Source organism: Callospermophilus lateralis, chromosome 6, assembly GCF_048772815.1.
Source record: "Callospermophilus lateralis isolate mCalLat2 chromosome 6, mCalLat2.hap1, whole genome shotgun sequence".
NCBI lineage: Eukaryota > Metazoa > Chordata > Mammalia > Rodentia > Sciuridae > Callospermophilus > Callospermophilus lateralis.
The window spans coordinates 103,763,791-103,784,713 of NC_135310.1; the positions used below are offsets into that span (position 1 = coordinate 103,763,791).

The 20,923-nt window shown below is 38.8% G+C and overlaps 1 protein-coding gene across 1 annotated transcript in view; it reads left to right on the top strand.

Annotated features, from left to right (window-relative positions):
- The window catches only part of Pkhd1 (PKHD1 ciliary IPT domain containing fibrocystin/polyductin), a 429,388-nt gene that overhangs the window by 126,105 nt on the left and 282,360 nt on the right, over positions 1 to 20,923 (top strand). The window contains exon 36 of the mRNA XM_076860094.2: positions 13,832 to 14,044. Within this exon, the coding sequence (XP_076716209.2) occupies positions 13,832 to 14,044 (213 nt within the window). The remainder of the gene's footprint in view (positions 1 to 13,831; positions 14,045 to 20,923) is intronic.

Below are 20,923 nucleotides of genomic sequence, written 5' to 3' on the forward strand. Positions count from 1 at the left end.
AGTCCCAAAATAATTCTTTTAAAATACTTTAAATGAAAAAATATAAAGTACTATGGTAGAAATTCTTTCTCAGTGTTTTCTATACTACAAAGAATGCATTCTACAGGAAGTATGCATACTTTGAAAAGATTAGCGGTAAATGAAAAGGAAACTGGATCACTTAAGAAGCACACCAGATACTACTTCTTGAAGAGATGCATCTGCTGTATTATGTTTCTATTCATAGAAGCCAGAATCCCAATGTACAGAGGATGAGGCTCTTACATTCAGAAACCTAAACTTCTACCTGTGGGCCCTCGGGAGTCTTGAACTCTGTGCTTCACTCATATTTTACCTTAAAAGAGACTTAGCATTTTTTTTCCTTAACACATATGACTTTATAGAATAGAAGGTAGGATTATAAACTTCTTGGTGGGCTTGGGAAATGGCACCAAATAGTTTTGTTCCTTTATTTATGAAGCTCTATGCATTGATTTTTGAACTTTATTGAAAAATGCCAGATTTTTTTGTGTGACCATAATAAGAGATTCAGTTATGTTAATTATTATTTTACTTTAATTAGTAAAAGATCCAAAGCTTTCATCCACTTACTGTCTCTACTTCTTCCTTCCTGCTCCCTCTCCCTCCTTTTAAAAAAGTACTTTAGGAGCACCTTTAAACAAAAAAAGAGAATTAATCAACTGATACTAATGAGCTTGGATAAAAATATGCATATTGTCTTGATTTCATTGATTATATTTTTTGTTCTTTTATGATAAGATGTCCATTGGCCATAGGCATTGCTGAATTAAAATTTATTATTTTTATTCCAAATAATTTTGATGAACCATAATAACAAAGAAGCAATGTTACCCTCTTGTCAAAACCTTATGCATCCTGAGCAAGGATTTGGGAATTCAGTCTGTAGTCAGGGAATCATTCATATTTCCTCAATGAAGCAATGAATCTCTTTCTAACCTAGTGGTCAAGCACCTTGATGTGCGGTGGAATAGAGATGATAACCAATACAGACTCAGTTAGGGGAGCCTGAACTTCCCCATGGTGTTGAGCTTTTAGCTTCTCTTGTACACACACACACACACACACACACACACACACACACACAGTATCGTAATTTTGATTGATGAAGCTATTAATTTGCTAGACTTTAGTAATATCTATAAATGCCATATTGTACACCTTGAGTATACACAATAAAAAGGATGATGCTTTGTGGTTTCTTGCTACTTTGTTTTAAAATGCTTGAGCAGAAACTTGTTTCCAGTCTCTATTGCTGCTTAACGGTGCACTTGTCCCTTGTAATGTGACTCTCTATGTCTTGGTCTGCTGGTGTATACTAAAGCAATTAAATGTGTGTAAGCCTTTCAAGCCGGAAAGAACTGAATTTGAATGTAACCTTCACCACTTACCATCTCTGTGACCTTGGGGACCCTATGTAATCCTTGGGTTTTTCCTCACTAAGACACTGCCTGATTATAACAGCAACAGTGACAGTGATAGCTAGAATTTATTGTTTGTTGTGTGACAATATTTCCATGGATTGCCCTCCTTGTGTAGATGGTTTGAGTATGAAATGAGGGAATATATGTAAAGCCCTTATTACAGAGTCTGGCCCAGTTTAAGAAGTCAATTAATTAACACTGGCTGTTGCATTGGAACTAACTTAGGCTGAATATCAGGCCTAAATTATAGTTTTACTTACAAATAGTTACTGTTTCTATATATAAAACCAAACTAGATTTTTGAAAGGATTATGTAATAAAGACCTTGGGTTGCTTTCTTCCTATTACCTACAGAATGCACATGGAAGTATTTTTCTTTCTGTTGAGAGAGAGGTAGGCATACAGCGGTTGAATTAGTAGAACCTGTTTTGCCTCCACTCACCTTGTTGGACTTTGTGGAAATGGAGGCATGTTTTTCTTTTGCAGCTTGGAAAGTGATCTCATTTTTTTCTATACTTTTTAAAAAATTGTTTTTAGTTCATAATGCTGAGACTCTCAGATCTTTCTGAGTCTATTATAGATGAGATTTCTATAGTATACAAGTTCCTGGTCTTATTTGTTGAGATGAAGTATCTTCTCTTGACTCACCATCAGGTTCATTGTCAAGTTTCTTTATCATTGGCAAAGGTTTGAGGATTTCAGAATGAGGCATCAAGTGCTGTACCCAGCAGTCTTCTATCCCAGGGATTGCATACTTTGTTTTTCCTGAATTAGGTAACCCCTTACAATGCAGTGATCTAGGCTTGTCTTGAAATATGGCTGCCTGAAATATCACTCGTGATCTTTCTTTCTGTACATCAAGCTGATGTGTATCCCTTGGGAAATTACTCTAGGCCTATAGTTTCACGACTTTACAGATACCACCTTGGATTTGAAGGAAACCCATCTGAAGGCAGGTTGGAGTTTGATACCAGTGACATATTATGCAGTAATGTTTCTTCTTGTAAATATAGAATGTCTTGATGAACATGAGATGTTTTTGTAGGCTGGTACAATTGGTTGCAAAGTGGTAGATTTAAAATGATTTATCTTCAAGTTAGCTGTAAAAGATTGACTGAATTGGCTCCTTTCTCAGTTCAAACAGCTGCCCTTTGAGGCAGGAGATGGGATGATTATGGCAGATAATACAAAGTTGACCCATTGTGGTTTACTTAGCAAACTGGGACCTGAGTTCAAGTTTAAGGCAGTCACTGACTCTCCTATGGCATTGAGGAAGCCCTCTCACCCTTGAATTAGTGCACAAGGGGGAAATGATAATGATTCCCTTCCCTTTGAGGGGGAAAGTGCTTTTAGAAACCTCTCCTGGATGTTACTGTTGTTTGTGTGAGCAGCCCAGTGGAGGAAGAGTGGTACGGAAGATAATTAACTCACGTCTGGTGTTTGTATACATGGTGCTTCAGAGGGGGCCTGTCTGTGTAATAACCCAAAGGGGAAGCTTGGTGAAGTCAGCATCAGGAAGAACTAAAACCTGAGTGGTTTTGAAATCTCACCCTCAACTAACTCTCTTTACCTTGATCATCTTTGTATGGCTGGATTTTCTTGGTGACAAGTTGGTGTTACTCATTTTATGGGGGAGTTTTCTATCAAGTTAAGTGGATCATTGATAGATTTTTTTACTTGGATAAGAACTTGATTTACTATTATATTTAATTCTGCACAAATTTAATATTAGGGTGTATTTTTCTTCTATCTTTGGGGAAGTTTATAGAGATCTAGATTATAAGCTTATGTTATGTTTCTGATACAAGGTGCCCCTCCCAAAGCTCCTGGGTTAAAGCAGAAATATTCAAAGGTGACATGATTAGATTGTAACCCAATCAGTCCATCCTAGTTTGAATGGATGGGCAGGGGTGACTAGGGGCAGTGGGTCACTGGGGACAGGCACTGGATGGGGGGCATCTTTCCTCTGCCCCCCCCCCCCAGTTCCTGGCTACCATGCACAGAGCAGCACTCCTCTGACACACCTTTCTGCTATGATGTGCTGCTTGCTTTGGATTCAGAGTGATGGAGTTGGCTGACTAGGGACTGCGCCTCTGAAACCTTGAGCCAAAATAAACCATCCTTCCTTTAAGTTGTTCTGGTCAGGTATTTTGATCACAGTGATGAAAATTTGACTAACGTGGCTTAGGAAAGTCAAATCTGTTTTTGCTTACCTTTATATCACCAGCACCATCATGTCCCGAAGCATGTAATATGTACTCAAATAATTGTTGAATGAATGAACTAATGAATGAGTTTCTGACCTGAAGAGACTGATGAATGTTAGTTGTGAATTTGTCTATAATCAGAGTCCTTCCTGGTATCCTCAAATGTTAGTGGTTCAGTCCAGACAGTGACCAATTTCATTTGCTATTTGTATATCAGGAGATCAGAGACAAAGGCTTTTTAATGTGGGGGACACTTGGCTCTGAAATCCCTTGTTTTTCCCAATCAGACAATGACTTACATTATTTACCTCCAGAGAACAGTCCCAGACACACTTGATTAGCCTTAAATGAAAGATAAGACACTGCTGTGAGAAGGGGCATGTTTTCAGTACATAGGCAGACAGACAGATAGATAGATATTTAACAATTTACAGTTTTATGTCTTGACAACTTGGATATTGTAATATGAAAAATGCTACCAAATGGGATCAGTCTCTTCTAGCACAGCAGCTATAATATTTTCAGTAATGAAAGATAAACGTTTCAAACTTCCTTACTTAAACCCTTCATTGGCTTTCCATTAGCCTGTAAGTTCAAGTCTAACCATAATATGGCTCACAGTCTTTCATGACTTGGTTTCTCCTTACCTCTCTATTTCATTTGTTGATTAATAACCCCTACATCCTATTTATCCAGACTGGGAATGGAACTAGAAATCTGGGATACTTTGGTATCTGGGATTCTTGTGCAGATGAAAATATATTGAAAACTGAGCTTTTCTTTACTATGGGTTTTCATGCACTGGACAATAGACCTGGGGCCAGGTAGGAGATATTCTCATTTTTTTTATTATTGGAAGAAATAACTTCTTTCATTTAGAATACTTTTATGGTATAGCCAAATCATATGTACAATATTCAGAGAATAATTATATTTAGAACCTATTGAATAAATAGATTGCTCAGAGAAGTGTATCAAATAGCAGGCTGGTCAGAAATGTGATTGGATGAATGTTAAGGGAACTTTGATGAAGAGAAGGAAGAAGATTATTTCAATGAATTTGGTAGCTAGGGAGATTTTTATCTGTTTTATCTGGGGGAAAGACAGTTTTTTTGTTTGTTTGTTTGCTTTGTCTTCTTTGTTTCTCTTCAAAAATAGTTTTCTTTCTGAAGTCTTAAGTGACTTTTTAGAAACCCATGGAATAGCTGAGGGCCTTGAGCACTTAAATGCAGGAAGCTTTATTGATAAAACAATGTAATGAGGGCTGGGACTGTGGCTCAGTGGTAGAGCACTTGCCTGGCATATGTGAGGCACTGGGTTTGATCCTCAGCACCACATAAAAATAAATAAATAAAAATGAAGGCATTGTATCTGTCTACATCTAAAAATATATTTTTTAAAAGAATGTAATGACTTTCTGGAAGTAGAAAGGAAATCAAATTAAGTAGTAATTGATAGCAGTAGCTATTGACAAATGCATTTAGTTATATCTCAAGTGTTTGAGTTCCTTTAAACATTTCTGTATAGTTTGTCTTTAACAAATATGTTTTTATTTTATAACTAGTATAGACTTAATTCACATATAAGGCTAATGTATTTTATATTTTGAAGAAAAAGCAAAATCTGAGTTGTACCTTCCTTTTTTTCTGTTATCCATAAAATAGGCCAATTCACTAAAATTTGGGTGTTTCCATTTACTGAGAGCAGTTCATTTTCACTATGAGGTTCTGGAAGTGGAGAGTGTATGTTTTCACGTTTATTTTAGCAGCTGACAGAGGGACTGGAAATTAATAGTAAATGTTGGTTAAATGATTGAGTATTAATCTGTAGTTCCAGGTTTATATTTCTCAGGCTGTTTTAGATGACAGTCAACATCATGAGACAATGGACACCCACTCCATACAGCATTCACTTCATTTGCATGTAGCAGTGTATGAGTACCTTTAGTTCTCAGTGTGTGGTCCCCAATACACAGCAGCAACATCACCTGGGAACTTGCAAGTAATGCAAATTATTGGGGCCCACCACAAACCTACTCTGGAGGTGATGCTGCCCAATCTTTTTTTTTTTTTTTTTTTTTTTTTTTTTTTTTTTTAAGAGAGAGAGGGAGGGAGAGAGTGAGAGAGAGAAGAGAGAGAAATTTTTTAAAAAATATTTATTATTTAGTTTTCGGCGGACACAACATCCTTGTTTGTATGTGGTGCTGAGGATCGAACCTGGGCCACACGCATGCCAGGCGAGCGCGCTACCGCCTGAGCCACATCCCCAGCCCCACCAATCTTTGTTTTAAGATTTCTAGGTGATTCTGAGGCATGCTCCAGTTTGGGAGCTACTACCCTGAAACAATAAAATGAATCTTGTAGAATTCTCAGAACTGGAAGGCAATTAACCTCCCCTACTTTCTCTTTTTTTCTAAAGGCTATGTGACCTTTGCAAAGAACAGTGGCAACTAAGCTGGCCACATTGAACGGGCTTATCCTAGGCATAGTATTTTTAGCTGAATCTGAGCTGATGAAAACTCTTTCTTCCAACTGCTATTATATGCAACTCTAAGTCAGTGATTTTATTTTAGATATATTTTTTTTACCTCTACATTTTCCCCATTTGGCTTCAGTATCAGAATAATTAAGGAATTAATATATGGCATTCTTTCTAGGGAGGTGTATGATTCTTTTCCTGTATCCTGAGAACATTTTTGCAAACACTTTCTAGTTCATATTTTCTTTTTTTAATCAGGCAGAGACATTACAATTAAAATACCGTTAAAGTGATTCTGGCAAGTATTGCAATAAGCATGTTTTTTAATTAAAGGAAGAACAGGGGGATGCATAAGCAGCATCAGCTAAAGGGGAAAATTTCGTCCGATATCTATTTTAATTGAAATGAAAAGCAAATGGAAACACAGCAGCAGCAGCAGCCTTTGCCTGCCCGCGTGTGCATGGCTCTGTCCCAGGTTGCTTGGTTTAGGTGTTCTGTGCTTGATTAATTAGTACCCAGTCAGAGCGTCCATTCCCTTTGCCCCCAATCCTTAAAGCCTGATTTATGCCTCACATCCCCCATGAATATGTGAGAGCTCAGGCATCTATTTCCTGAGCTGCTAGTGGATAGGATTATGGAGCGTGGACTGAGCTCTTGGGGGCTCTCGTTTGCCAGCCAAATTGATTTTCCGCCTCTCTGGCTGGGGACAAGCCCACCTCGAAGGCTTGCCAGGCTCTGCTCCAGTGGATCAGGCACAAGTCTAATCCGGATCTTTCCAACAAAGGAAACTGTGTGCATCCCCATCACAATGCAGGTTTCCAGATGGATGTGGCTGCCTTTGCTGGGTGCTACACTCCTGTTCTTCCTGGCCTCCTCCTGGCTTCGACCACCACAGCACACAACAGTAGGGTACAGTGATGAACCCCAACTCTGCCCAGGTCACTTAGCCATACTCATAATGGAGGCAGAGTCATATCTGTCCGTCTAGGATGGAGATCATCTCTACGATTCAGGAGAAGGGAATTTCCCAGGTTTCCCTTACTATGATGAGACAATTTAACAATTGAACAGTAATGAGATATAGGCTGCTAAAAATTTTAAGAAGAAAAGCTAAATGGCCGTTAATCAATGTAGGTAAATAAATGGGATGGTTTACACCTTAAAATTCAGGTAGTTCAAGCTTTGAGTAAATGAAATATCTAGTCTGGTGATATAGATTATTTAATTAGTTGGGGTCCTCAGATCTCTGCCTGGTCTTCCTTCCATTCACCTCCCACCTTCCCTTTGCTTGTGATGGAGTTCATCTTATCACCTGACACTATCTCCTCACCCAGCCTGCTGGCTCTGGCACTGCCTTGCTCCTTCTAAAAATGACATTAAGTTTTTGACACTCTCATTACCACTTTTATAACCCTTGAAACTTTTCTTAAAGCCTGTGTCTCTGCAGCCTTTCATGTCTTCTTTAATTTATCTAATTCATTGACTCACTCTCAAGAATCTCTGCTACTTCTCCTCATTCTAGTCTTTAAATCTGGGTGTTTGATAGTCTCTTCCTCTTGTGACTCTCTGTCTTCATTCCACATTTCCTTTCCAAGAGACCTCATTCACTTTCACAGCCAACTTGCCATTTTTACTTGAAAAATATTTAGTGATGACATACCACATTCCCCATGTACCAGGAACCTTTCTAGGCACCGAAGAAGCTATGGCTATGAATAAAAGAGATCTAAATCTTTCTCTTGTGGAATGTACTTCTATAATGAAAACAGTAAGTAAGTAAGTGAATTATATTTTTGTTGGATTGACTTACTACCACAGAGCAAAATGTAGTGAGTAGAGAATGCACTTTGAGGTGGGTGGGAGAATTTGAACATGGCAAGGGCCATTGCTATGAGAAAAGAAAGCAAATCAGTGTGCACAGAGTACTGTGAGCAAAGGGTAGAATAGAGGGAGACTGGACCAGAGAAGGCAACACTGAAGAGGGTCGCTGGCTTTGACTCTGAGCCATCAGAGGATTTTGAGCAGAGATAACTGATATGGTTTACATTAAAAGGAAAACTAGCAACACTGGGTGCTGTTTTGACAGTTTACCTTGAAGCAAAGTAAGGGCTGAATAATCCAGAGATGAGATGAAAGTATCTTAGACTTTAGAAGGATTTATGGAGGTGGTGAAATGATCATGGAAATATTTGAAGGTAGAATGCATCAGATTGCCTGAAGGTTTGGTTGTGGGACAGGAGCAAAAGTCGACTCTATGGTTTTCAGAATGAGCAACAGATTGGAGTAAGCCATTCATGGAAATGGGAAGACTATGGAATGATCCATGAGGCCATAGGGGGAGTTGATTTTGGATGTGCCAAGCAGAGAAGCCTGTGAGGCATCCAAATAGAGATGTTGGGTGTATGAATCTTGAGCTGAGGGCAGAAGTCAGGCTTGCAGATATAAATTTGGGAGTGATCAGCAAGTAGCATAGGATGATGTTTAAAATCTTGAGACTGGATGAGACAACCAAGGTGGTGTGCACAGTCTGATAAGTGGCCAAATTGTCTTGGGATATACCAAGTGTTGGTTGGGATGATCAGAGAAATCAGATGGAAGGGACTAAGGAGATACCTGGGAGTTAGGAAAAAATCAGGAAGATATGGTGCTAGGCAAGTGAGAGGAAAGAATTTCAGGAAAGAAGAAGCACCCAGGGTGTCACAGGCTGCTGGCCACTCAGGAGAGGTGAGGGCTGAATTTCTCAGCATGGTTGCCATTTATGACCTTGACAGGAACAGTTTTGGTAGAGAAGACAGGCAAAGGCCTGACCAAGGAGGGTTCAGAAGAGAAGGGAAGAAAAGCATTGAAGACAGGAGGGATGGCCAGCTCTTTTAAAGAGTATTATTATATGGTAAAACACTTGTGCTCTATTTTTTTCTGTGAAGGGAAAATGGAACTTTAAAAAAACACAACAAATTATTTTGTGGTTATTATAGAGGATGGTTAATTGTAGGGTTAAGCCAAAAATAGGTTTTGATGTGCCTTGCAAACATTAGCTAGCTGTTAAAAGTCTCTTTTACTTCCCTTTAAAAGAAATAAAAGAGATGTTTAATGGAAAGAAGTGATTACATGTAAAAAGTTATGATCATTTACTTATTTTAGAGGGGAAGTAACAATAATGATGGTTGATTGATTTTTATAAAATTACTCAAGGTCACTTGTGGGATGTAGTCAGCTTTCAGGAAAGCAATTTAAGGGTCCCAGTCAAAGGCTGGTCTCAGCCCTGCTCTTTATTTTAGCTTTCAGAAATGGGGTCGAGCTCTATAAAGTGAAGAGATAAAGTCCTCCCACTGTCCTCCCATTCTCAAGTCACTGTCCTGTGAAGCAGGCCACTCTGTATTTATTGTAAAGCAATAAAGCGTGAGGATAGAAATCTTGAGGTCTTGGTGCAGATCTGGAGCACATATAAGCTTTATTTTCACAAAGAGAAGCTTTCACTCTGCTTGTTGCTTATTGTTTCAGGCAAAAAAAAAAAAAAAGCTGAATTCCTCATCAGTCTCTCCTTCTAATGTACCTAGATGCACTTGTATTTGCCACTGATGAAGTGGGGAACGGTTGGTTTTTGGCAGGGGTCAGTGATGTTTGCATTAATTAGTCCAACTAATAGCACTCTTCACAGTACAAACTATTCCTTTTCTTTGAGTAGACCTCTTCTCCCTTCATTAGCAGCATTATTGGTTCTGGTCAGTAACCAATGTTTCAAAATTTCTAAAATTTGTTCCGGTGTATTTAATATTTTGCTTACTGCTATAAGGGACAAAGCCCAGGTTTATTCATTTGTCCACTAATCCTTATAATCTGCTTCAAATCCTTTTTGGAACGAGGTGAGGTGTATCTCCATTAACAAAATTAAAATAAACCATATACAAACAAGCCATAGCAAAAGTACTTAGGTTAACACATGTTTTTTCTTAACCCTAATTAGTAAAAAACTACGGTTTATGGAAATGGGTAAAATATGAGCTTTTCTATAAGGTGGCCCTAGGTTCTTGTGCTTGACTCTACCTCTTCTGGGCTGGAGAAGGTCTGAGCTTCTTTCTCCAAGCCCATGTCATGCTTTGCAAAATAGAGAATGGGAGGTTGACCTTGCAGACTTATTTTAAAAGTCATTTCAGGCAAAAATTTAAAGATTTTTTGGTTTATGGTAGGTGCCTAATAAAGGCTAGCACCCTTGTTTTCCTATAGTCTAATTTGAATTGTTGACCATACATAGATTTTTCTCAAGTGAAATTCTAAGTTCACTGCAGCCTAGTTGGTGTGGGGAAAGCATGAGCTTCATGTCTTCATTAGTATCAAATGTGCAGTTGATTGCACTCTTAAAGATGGGCATGTTCAAGACTCTAGAGTGGGGAGGACCCTCAGTGTATACACCACGATTCTACCATCCACTTTGCCAATGAGAAAACACACTACACCTGAGTAATCTGAAGCAGAGTCAGGAGAGGAACTCAGAGTCTGTACCCAGCCTTTGCCACTTACTCATTCATCAAGGTCATTTTGGATTTCCTGATTATTTGAAATAAAGAAACCTGCCATGCAAATCCATGATCCAGCACTTGAACATATTTAGTTATGATGTTAAATGTGACTGTGTATGAAAGTTTTAGTTAACATAAATATGTGAACCACATCAGAAGATGTGTTTTTTTTTTCTCCTTGTTTTCAGGGGGATTCATATTGATTATTGCATTTCTAGGTGCAATGATAATGGAAGGGAAAATTAAAGTCAAAATTGCTCGTGGTTCCTATGGACGTCTGGTAATCAGAGTACAATTGCTACAGCATGCGTCTATAGACTGACAGAAGAGAGTTCCCTATTTTTGCATTTACTTACTTTATAGAATAATTTTTATGATGTGGTCCAAAGAGAAAGTCAGGACTGGTAGCAGTGAAATGTTTGTAGTCGGTAGCCTACCAGTGCTAAAGTGATGGAACAACGGTAGCAATAGCCTGGGGAGCCGAAACGGTGAGTGTGGTGGCAGCAGACACCATTACATTAAGAATTCGGTAGCTATCAGACCCTAGAGCAAAGACCTACAAGTATCATTTTAATAACTTTCACCATAATTCTCTGAAGTAGGACTTCTTCCCATGAACATCTTACAGAAGGAGAAATTGTATGCCTGGATGAGGTCTGTCATTCTAATTGTGGCTGAACAGAAAGAGTCATGAGGGGTCAAGTCCAAATAAATATCTTGTGCCTGTTACTGATGGTGTGTGGCTTGGGCTTTGGGAGTGAAGACTGAAAGTCTTGATGAAGTGAGGCAAAGAAAACTCCAGAAAGTTTCAGAACAGAAGGTCAGGGAAGAAGTGGCCTCTACATTTGACTATTGGTCAAGCATTTATCAATCATTATCTCTGCACTAAGATGAAGGTTAAAAAAAATAACTAAAGGTATCTTAGCCTTTTCCTTCTCTACCTCTCATTCCTCCAGAGTGTGATTAATCACTCTCAGTTGTTATTTCTGGACAGAAGCAATGATTCAATAATTTGGCACACTGGATTTAGGAATAAATTTAGCAGGTTGGGGTCTTTGCTGTCTATAGCTCCTCACTAAGATTCACCCTGTAATAATGGAATCTGCCCTTTGAGCCATTTTTTTTCTGGGGTGCCGGGAGAAGGAAGATACTAGGAATTGAACTCGGGAGCACTTGATCACTGAGTCATATCCCCAAGCCTATTTTGTATTTTATTTAGAGACAGCTCTCACTGAGTTGCTTAGTGCCTCTCTTTTACTGAGGCTGATTTTGAACTCATGATCCTCCTGCCTCAGCCTCCCAAGCTGCTGGTATTACAGGCATGAGCCACCATGCCTGGCTCCTTTGAGCTATTCCTAAAGTGAAAATTCAGTAAAAGAACATTCTAAGCAAAAGAAGATCAAATGCATAGGATTTGAGGTCTGATGAAAACCAACAGGCAGGCCAATATATTTGGAATATGTATTAGCCAGCTTTTTATTACTATAATGAAGTACTGGGTACATGTTACTTTATATAAAAAGAGATTTATTTTGACTTAAAGTTTAGAGGCTGGAATTCTAAACAATATGGTGCAGCTATTGCATGTGGCAGGAACATGTGCATATCTCTGTGTAGTCTCTCTCCCTCTTCTTATATAGCAACTAGGATTCATTTACAGGGGCTGGAAGCTAATGATCTAATCTAATCCAATCTAATCACTTCCCAATGGCCCCCCTTTTAAACATAGCATGGTCAAGTTTCCAGCATCTTTACTTCCATTAACATAAAACTTTGGGGTATAAACCGATACATGAGTTTGAGGGGGATCAACCATATTCAAACTATAGCAGAGCAGATGAGTGAAAGAGTACATTTCAAAAGATGATGTTGGAGAGATGTTCAGAGATGGGTGGCAAATCAAGAGGGATCTTTTGTAGCTCAGCATAAGGACTTTGAATTATTCTGAACAAGATGAGAAACTGTTATAGGGTTTGGAAAAGAGAACCTCTGGTGCTTCCAATATAGTCACAACATTAACCACTTCTGTACAGAGTAGAAAAGTATAGTGCAGTCTGTTTGCAAACCACTTTTAGCAGGAAGATAGATTTAATAGCTTGTTTATGTTAAAGTGTTTACATGTGATACTTTAATTATTTCAACATTATTGAGAAAATTGTGTATGACATGTAAATATTTTAAATCCTTCTGAAGAAAGATATTATAGAGATAAGAGTATCTTTTTGATATTGAATTATTTGCTCTCATGATTGAGAATAGTTTTATCATATTCCTGTGTTATAGATAACTGGGACATTAGAGCAGAATGGTATCTGAATCAGTTAAGGTTATGGGTTATAAATAACAGAAGTTTAACTCTCTTTTAAAAGGAAACATATCAGGAAGGTATTAGGTAGTGTACTGAATCAATGGAAATCAGTCCACAAAGCAGGCACAGAAACAAACAGGAATCAGGGCATTGGATAGGGAGGTGACAGGTGGAGGTCTCAGAAGCAGGAACTCTTCCAAGACTCTTTAGAATACCACCACTGGAATTAAGATTTAATCATTTCCTGTCTTTTCTCCCCCTTTGCTTCACATTCCTTTTGAAATTTTACTATGTGTCTTAAGCTATGGTAGGAAAAGAAAGTCTTGATTGGCAGTGTCCCTCCAATCTATTCAATCGAGGCAGAACTCTCAAAGAAATTAATGTCTATCATCAAAAGAAAGTATAATGGATGAGACCAGTTAAAAATGCCACAAACGGCATTATGTTAGCCCTAAATGTATTACCTTTTATTGTAATTCTTTTACTTTTGGCACATTTCTTCTTTCCCTATTTTTTATACTTGTTTCCCAATTTTTATAAGCTTAATTTTATAAGCTGTTTTTGTTAAATGGTAAAGCTAGTAACCCTCTAATGCTTTGTTTAACTAGTCCTAAATTTCTGTATGTTTAGATTATTGTATTGAAAAATATTACAAATGAAGCTTTAGAATGCCTAACTTCACTGGCTTAATAATACAGTGTTTCTATTCTTGGGTGTCTGATATACCCTAATATAGTTCTGGAAGAGAGTGTAAAATAAAATAAGTCTAAGTTCCAGAAGAAGTATATACATGAAGGGGATTTCATCAGGCATTGGAACTGTCAAAAATGGGTGAGACATACCCTCTTAGGGACTGACTGTTTTCTCTTTGTCTATTAGGGGGCAAGCTGATTTTTATGGATGCAGGACCCATCCAGCTGAGGGCCCACTCCATCCTTATTTCTGATGGTGGAGAACTCCGAATTGGATCCAAGGACAAGCCTTTCCAAGGCAAAGCTGAGATCAAACTCTATGGGAGTTCCCACTCTATGCCCTTCTTTCCCTTTGGAGTCAAGTTCCTGGCTGTGAGGAATGGAACTCTTTCCCTGCACGGTGAGTGAGGCAGTTGACTAGAGGAAATGAAGTAGGGCTCTGTATAGTAAATGTGCAGGCAGTAAAAATCGATGTATAGAAATGGAAAATTTACATCTTTCACTAATCAGTGAGCATTCATAATCTACCTTTATGTGCTTACAAGTCTTTGTGATTAAGCAAATGCCAATTTAAAGAAATCCCCAGTGCCAATGCTTACAGTCAGTATGATGAAACTGAAGCACAGTTGATGAGTCTGATGTGTTTTGAAAATTTTGAAAGTTAAAAGACATGTTGCCTCTCCAGCTGTGTGATGCTACTGGGTACAGAGAGTGAGACCTCTTTTCCCTCTGCTTCTTTCATTTTTATCTTCTCTTTCCTTTTCCTCCTTTTACCCTATTTCCTCTTCTTTATTCCCTTTCTCTCTCCCCTTCCTCCCAGTCAACTTCCCTCTCCATTTATGTTTTCAGATTTGGCTGCCATCAGTGTCTATTCAACTGCTTCCCCGAAGTCCTTCCCTCAGGGGGTGTCTAGGATCTCACATGACATAGAGCTTGCACATTGAACACACGTGAAATAAAGCTATTTCCTCTTTATATAAGACTGTTCCCACCTCTATATTATATAGAAAAGAGTAGCCACTGATGTGAGGTGTATACTGATGTATCTATCAGAGAATCCCAGGTACCTCTGTGGCTCATCAATCCTCTCCCTCACCACCTGAGGTCTCAAACAGATTTCCCCTCAAGCATGGTGGTATATCATGGTTAAAATCTTTGCATAAAGTCCCTGGCCTTTTCCCAGGGCCAAAGGTGGGTCTGATGACACTGAGGCTTTAGAGAAAAACTAATTTTCTTTTGCTGTCAAGTATGCAAAAGAGTGAGCAATATGATTCACTGCTTTGTACCCAGAAAGTCCCTAATGACCCAACATTCACTCTACTTCTCAGAATAGTATAATTCACCATTATTAGGTGCATAAGAGACTCTTCTGGGGAGAGTGTATAAATCTAGATTTCTGGGTCTCATCCCCAGAGTCTGATTCAGTGGCCCTGGAGTGGAACCCAGGAATGTGCATTTCAATGGATCCTACATGTGGTTTGATTCAAATGGTCCCTTGACTGCACTTGGAAATTCACTGATTTTAGTAGTTGACAGTTGTGGAATCAGAAATTGGTTTAGTTCTCCTGCTTTTGAGCTATGACTTTGGACAAATTAATATCTATGAAAGCAGAAAAACACAGCCCCCATGCTTAGTGCTTGTGAAGTGTTTCTGAGTATTTGGCACACAATAACTCACAAGCAGTAGTAGCTATTACTATTTTGATTATATTCTTTTTTTCTTAAATCATGGAGTACCCAGTACCAAATAAATCATATTTTCTTTTAGGGGGTAAGGAAATGTTGAGGGGGCAGAGGCTTTTATTTCAAAATTTGGCATAGGGCCTGTCCTGCCTAGCAATTTTTGTCCTTATTAAATTTTGTGCCTATCTCTTCATCAGCTAGGAGAGGATTTAGCCTTGGAGATTATGAGTCAACAATATTCCCAGGCACCTTTTGTTCTGTTCCCACCACCCAGTGAACACCTTTAGATTTTAATCTCTCTGGGTGCAGCTGCTTTTCGGCACAGGACAACCACTGTCCCTGGACATGGTTAGAACCAAGTTCTTGGAAACCACTTTCGTGGGCCCTAGCATACTCAGAAGTAGAGCACTGCTCAGCAAATCAGGCCCTTTGCAACCTTGATTTTGAACATACAGAAGTAAAGCTACTGATGGATTCTAATTTAACTATTCCTTGGGTAATACTGTTCCCATCCTCTCTCTCCCTTTGTGTTCTTCATTATTGCCCTTTGTAACCCTTCTGCTCTAGCTGATTTTTATCATAGATTAAAATAAGCAAACAAGCTTTGCTGTTCAGTTGTCACAAGAAAAGCTGGAGTTGAAAGCACATTTTATGTCTTTCTATAATTGATGAAACTTTCACACACTCATGTGTAGAAGACTTGCGCCAGACATTAAACCACCCCTTCCCCCATATACAGCTGTACAGGACAGGGGATGTTCTGAATCTTGGGTGGAGTTCAGATTATTTAGTAAGCTCTGTCACCTGCTCACTTTGATGTATTATATGATGAAAGGGTTGTAGGATTCCTCCAGAGTAAAGGTCTGGGGTTTGGGTGGTTGTAGTCAATAAGGAAATTTCACTCTTGCCTTTTGCCTTGGCTGTCCCATCTGCCAATCCAGCTTCACCACCCCGAATAGAGTGCCAATCACTTGTCACTTTTCAAGGGGGTCGCTGTCAGCCTGGGCAACTTGAATTTTTGACAATGTAATTATGGCTCTTGCTTCCACAGTGGGAGGCTGAGCAGAATGGTGGGACTTTTATTGATTGTTCAGCAGGGAAATTTATCAATGTCGCTCATTTCATTTCCAGTTCCTCCCTGAGAAATTTGGCTGACAGTTTCTTAGGAGAAAAGCAGTATTACGGCCTTGACTGGACTTCTGTCTTTGTCCTTTTCAAGAAATTACAAGATACAGACATTAAATATAAATGAAAATTTCTGAGAAAAAGCTAGTATGTGGGGAATGATTGAGGAAAACACTAGTGCAATTGTTATGATCATAAGAATTTAGTAGAAATAAATAAGGGAAAAAAGCAATGTAAGTAAGCAAGTTTACACATGGCTGGTTTTCTTTCTGTAAGTACCATGTTGTCTATATTTCACAGTTCTTGTGAACACTGTACTGTATTCTATTATTTTGGTTGCTAAAGAGAATCAGGCTGTGGTTAAGCACAATCCAGTGTGCATGGAGTAGGCTGTATATGTAGAAGTGTGTTCCTGATTAATGATTTTCAAACTGTGTTGCATGGAACCCAAATGCTTCCTGGAGGGCCTTTCAGGGTTCCAAAAGCTGAAGTATTTGGGAGTCAAGCAATCAAGGCTTAAAATGCTCAAGTAATCTCTTCACTGCTTTTGTTTTTGTGTTGGAAGTAATATTTCTTTAGAAAAAAAAAGAGATCCAAAATGGGGCTCACATCTGTAATCTCAGATACTCAGGGGGCTGAGGAAGGAGGATTATAAGTTCAAGACCAGGCTGGGCAACTTAATAAAACCCTGTCTCAAAAATAGAAAAGCAGGCTAGGAATGTAGCTCTCTGGTACTGTGCTTCTGGAATCAAGCCCCAGTACCAAAAAAAAAAAAAAAAACTAAGAACAAAGCAAAATCAAAAAAGAAAAAGTTCTACTGTCAAAAATTGAGATTAAGAAAAACTCTACTAGGTCATCCTTTCAACTATGGTGTGTAGCTCCTTTTGAGGATCCAGGGCCTCTCTTTGCATGATTCCTCATTTCTAGGACCAAATAAGCTCCAGAATGTTTTCTATAAAATCTGTTCTTTGATGTAGGGGTGAAACTTTCTGGGACCTGCTTTCAAATTTCATAAGATTTTTCTTTCTCAAACATTACATTTTGAGATCTCTGCTCCTTTGTCATTTTATTCATCATTTCTTATCTTGTCTCTTCTCCATCCATATTGTTTCCTCTTGCCCTTACTCCTTACCTACTTCTTCTTGTCCATGATTTTTCTCTTCTGTTTCTTATTCCCTTGGGATGAAATATAAACCATAGCTGCAACATGGCATTTCTTGTATGTAGCTGTATTACTTGTAATTTTTTTAACTAGCCTTGACATGTGTGCCACCAGGGCTCTTAATGCCATGAGGACTCACTCTCACCTCTGGGTGTCTTTGCATGCAGTGGCCTTGATGTCTCCCACTCCTTGCTTCTTGACTATGGCCAGTGACATTTACTGGTTTCACATGGCCTTCCATTTTCTTCTTGTCAAAAAATAACCAGGGAAAGCCTCACAAAGTCCTGCTTGATTGCCTAGCAGGCTTAGGACTATACTTGGCTCCCAGGAAGACAGCGTATTGTGACTGTCTCTGCTCAAGTCACCTTCTCACTCCATTACCACTCTTCAAGGTCCAGAAGAGCCATGTGAGAAGATGCGATTTTGCTTTGCAAGGACCAGGAGGTGTGGGGTGTGTGCACCTGAGTGCACATGCATATATGTGTATGTGTGCTTGAATGAGGATATGTTCTGGGAATCATCGCACCCAAAGAAAGATAGTTCCAGAAGAAAAGTGTTGCTGGGAAGACAAAACCCATAGGTACCCTCTAAGTTACTTCAACTAAAATCTTAAGCTTTTGACTTTTCATTCAAGATCTAATATTTCAAATTGACGGAAGCTCATAGGGAGGAATAGTCATCTTTGGTACAATATTTACTATTATATAGACTGGAGCAAAAAGTTGAAGTCACTTGTCATTTAGGCTGAATAAAATGTGTGTGGGATCAGGCAAACAAAAATGCTTATTAAGTTCCTGGTACAGAGTCTGTAGCATAGAAAAGTCCTATCAAATATCAGCAGAGATTTAAAAAATTGCTGATATGTTTACTCTAATTGGACCCCAAATTTAAAAGTTTGATGTTTCCCAGAATTTTGAAATCTCTCTTTATCCAAGAGCCATTAATATATTCTATTTTTTTAGTATATATTATGGCTTTCCTCCTTTCTCTCCAGGATCTTAGATTTCTTCAGTTCAGAATTGAAAGGGTTTTCTGCCTTCCCCTAATTTTATCACCACAAAATATTAGATGGGATTTCATGGGAAACAAGCTGGTATGGTGTGTTAATTGGCTGCAAGGCTACACAAATGGGAGAGGTACATTTTTAGAGATGTTTGGGAGACAGAATAGACCTGTTTTTCTTTGGTCACTATCATTTTCCTCCTCCCCCCCCCTCCTGTGTATAGGTATGTATGTTATAGGAAGTTGAACCTAGGGTTACTCTACCACTGAGCAACATCCCTAGCCCTTTCTTTATCAATTTTTATTTTAAAATTTAATTTAACTGTTTTTGTGTTGCAGTACTAGGGATTGGACTAGGACATTACACATTCTTGACTAGCAGTCTGACACTGAGCTACATCCCCAGCCTTTTAATTAATTAATTAATTAATTAATTAATTAAAATTTTTGAGATACTATCTCACCATGTACTTGCCAGGACTGGCCTTGAATTTGCAGTCCTCCTGCCTCAGCTTTCTGAGTTGCTGGGATAAAGGTGCACCACAGTGCCCAGCTTCATCCATATTCTAATGGATATTTTTTACTGTCCTTTAATAACACCTTGGGCTGGTACTTTTCATTTGCTTTCCCATATTACAAAGGTCAGTTTTAATGAATCCAGTTTAAGCCTTCAGTCTTGTACTTTTTAAACATCCCTTCCTCCCCTTAAAAAGCTGTAGCGGAGGTGTTTGGAGTATAGGCATGCAGTTGGCTGCTTCATTCTTCCTCCCAACTTTCTCCTTGTACATTCTCTTGCTGTGAGCAAGTAGGGTAGAGTTAAGGCAAGAAATTGAACAAGCTTTTCACTTAACTGTGCAGTGTGTGTTCTTTTGGGTGTTGCTGCCTCTGGATAACACTGGCTGACTGTTGATTCTCTCTCCTAAGGTGTCTGCATGACATCATTGGAGCCTGGTAGGAGATCTTCCCAGGGCACAGTTTCCCAATGTGGAAAACCCACCAGGGTTCGCAATATTCTAAGCTTCCACCTTGGGGTTGGTCTTGGGTGGGGTACCAGAAAGTTGGTTCAGGTCCGTCTATCTTCCCTAGAATCCACTTGATCATAGGAAGTTTTTACAAATCCTTCCCCACCCATAGATGCTTCACTCATCACCTATTTCACTGTCCTGTGCATATGCTAATTCTTACCACTGCTCAGAGGTGTGAACAACAGCAAATCTGCTACATACGCAAGCATTTAATCTGGAAAAAAGTCCATCTCCCTTGCTCTTAGGAAGCTTCATGAGGATATGTACAAAGCTCTCTGTCTTTGCTTATATGGAAAAAGATAGCCTCGTGCATTCTCTGTAGGAAGGAGAGATAAAGGTTATGGCTAGATCTCTCAGGATGATGGCTCATTCCTATCTCTGAGGTACTTTAAATCTTCTCTCTTTATCACTTATAGCCTAGAATGGGGTCTGCTCCAGACCTGGCTGAGATGGCAGATTTAGATTAGTCTCCTTTAGCTAAGTCCAAGTAGATGCCTATTCCCTAAATTTTTAAGGCTCCTTCCAAGGTGGGGTGCTTGTCACCTCTTTGTCAAATGCTTGGTTCATCCTGGTGGGTTCTTCTCTAATACCTGTAACATATGTACACAGGGACACTGGCTCAAAACAGGAGAGCCATTGTTTTGTTTGTTTTTATAGTATTTTGTTGTCATTTAGGGCTGGGAAGGAAGGAAGATGTAAAAGAATGGAGAAATGGAGTGTGAGGAAAATTAAAAACATTCCTGCAATGTTAAATTTTAACAAATTTCAATACAGCTTTGGGGTTTTGGTCACCTGGCATGATGTAGCAGATTGCGATTAGACAGTTAACACTAGTGTATGTGAATCTAGTGTAGTTCAGCGTGGGAAGACAGCCAGAGACAGGATGGCTAGCTCTCCCTTGAATGCATGGATAGTGGTTCTTGGTTCTATATTGTCCAAAACATAACCAGCATTACCAACAAAAAATAAAGCAAAACATTTTCTCTGTTTTGTTCAATAATGCTTCAACAAGGCCAAAAATACACTGTATTGTGCACAGTGGCAGAAACTTCCTTCCAAAATCTTATTGATCTGGACAAGAATGATGATGAAACAATCTATAAGAAAGGGATCCCTAAATTAATAGAAGAAACCACACTTTAAGGAACTTTTAAAAACACGTCTAAGTGAGCATGCTGTTTTTAAGGTCTTTTAATTTTAAGTGTTTACATGTAAATGTATACTGCTAATTAGAAATGAGTTCTAGCTATTCAATAATCCAAGTACAGCAGGAACCCCACTT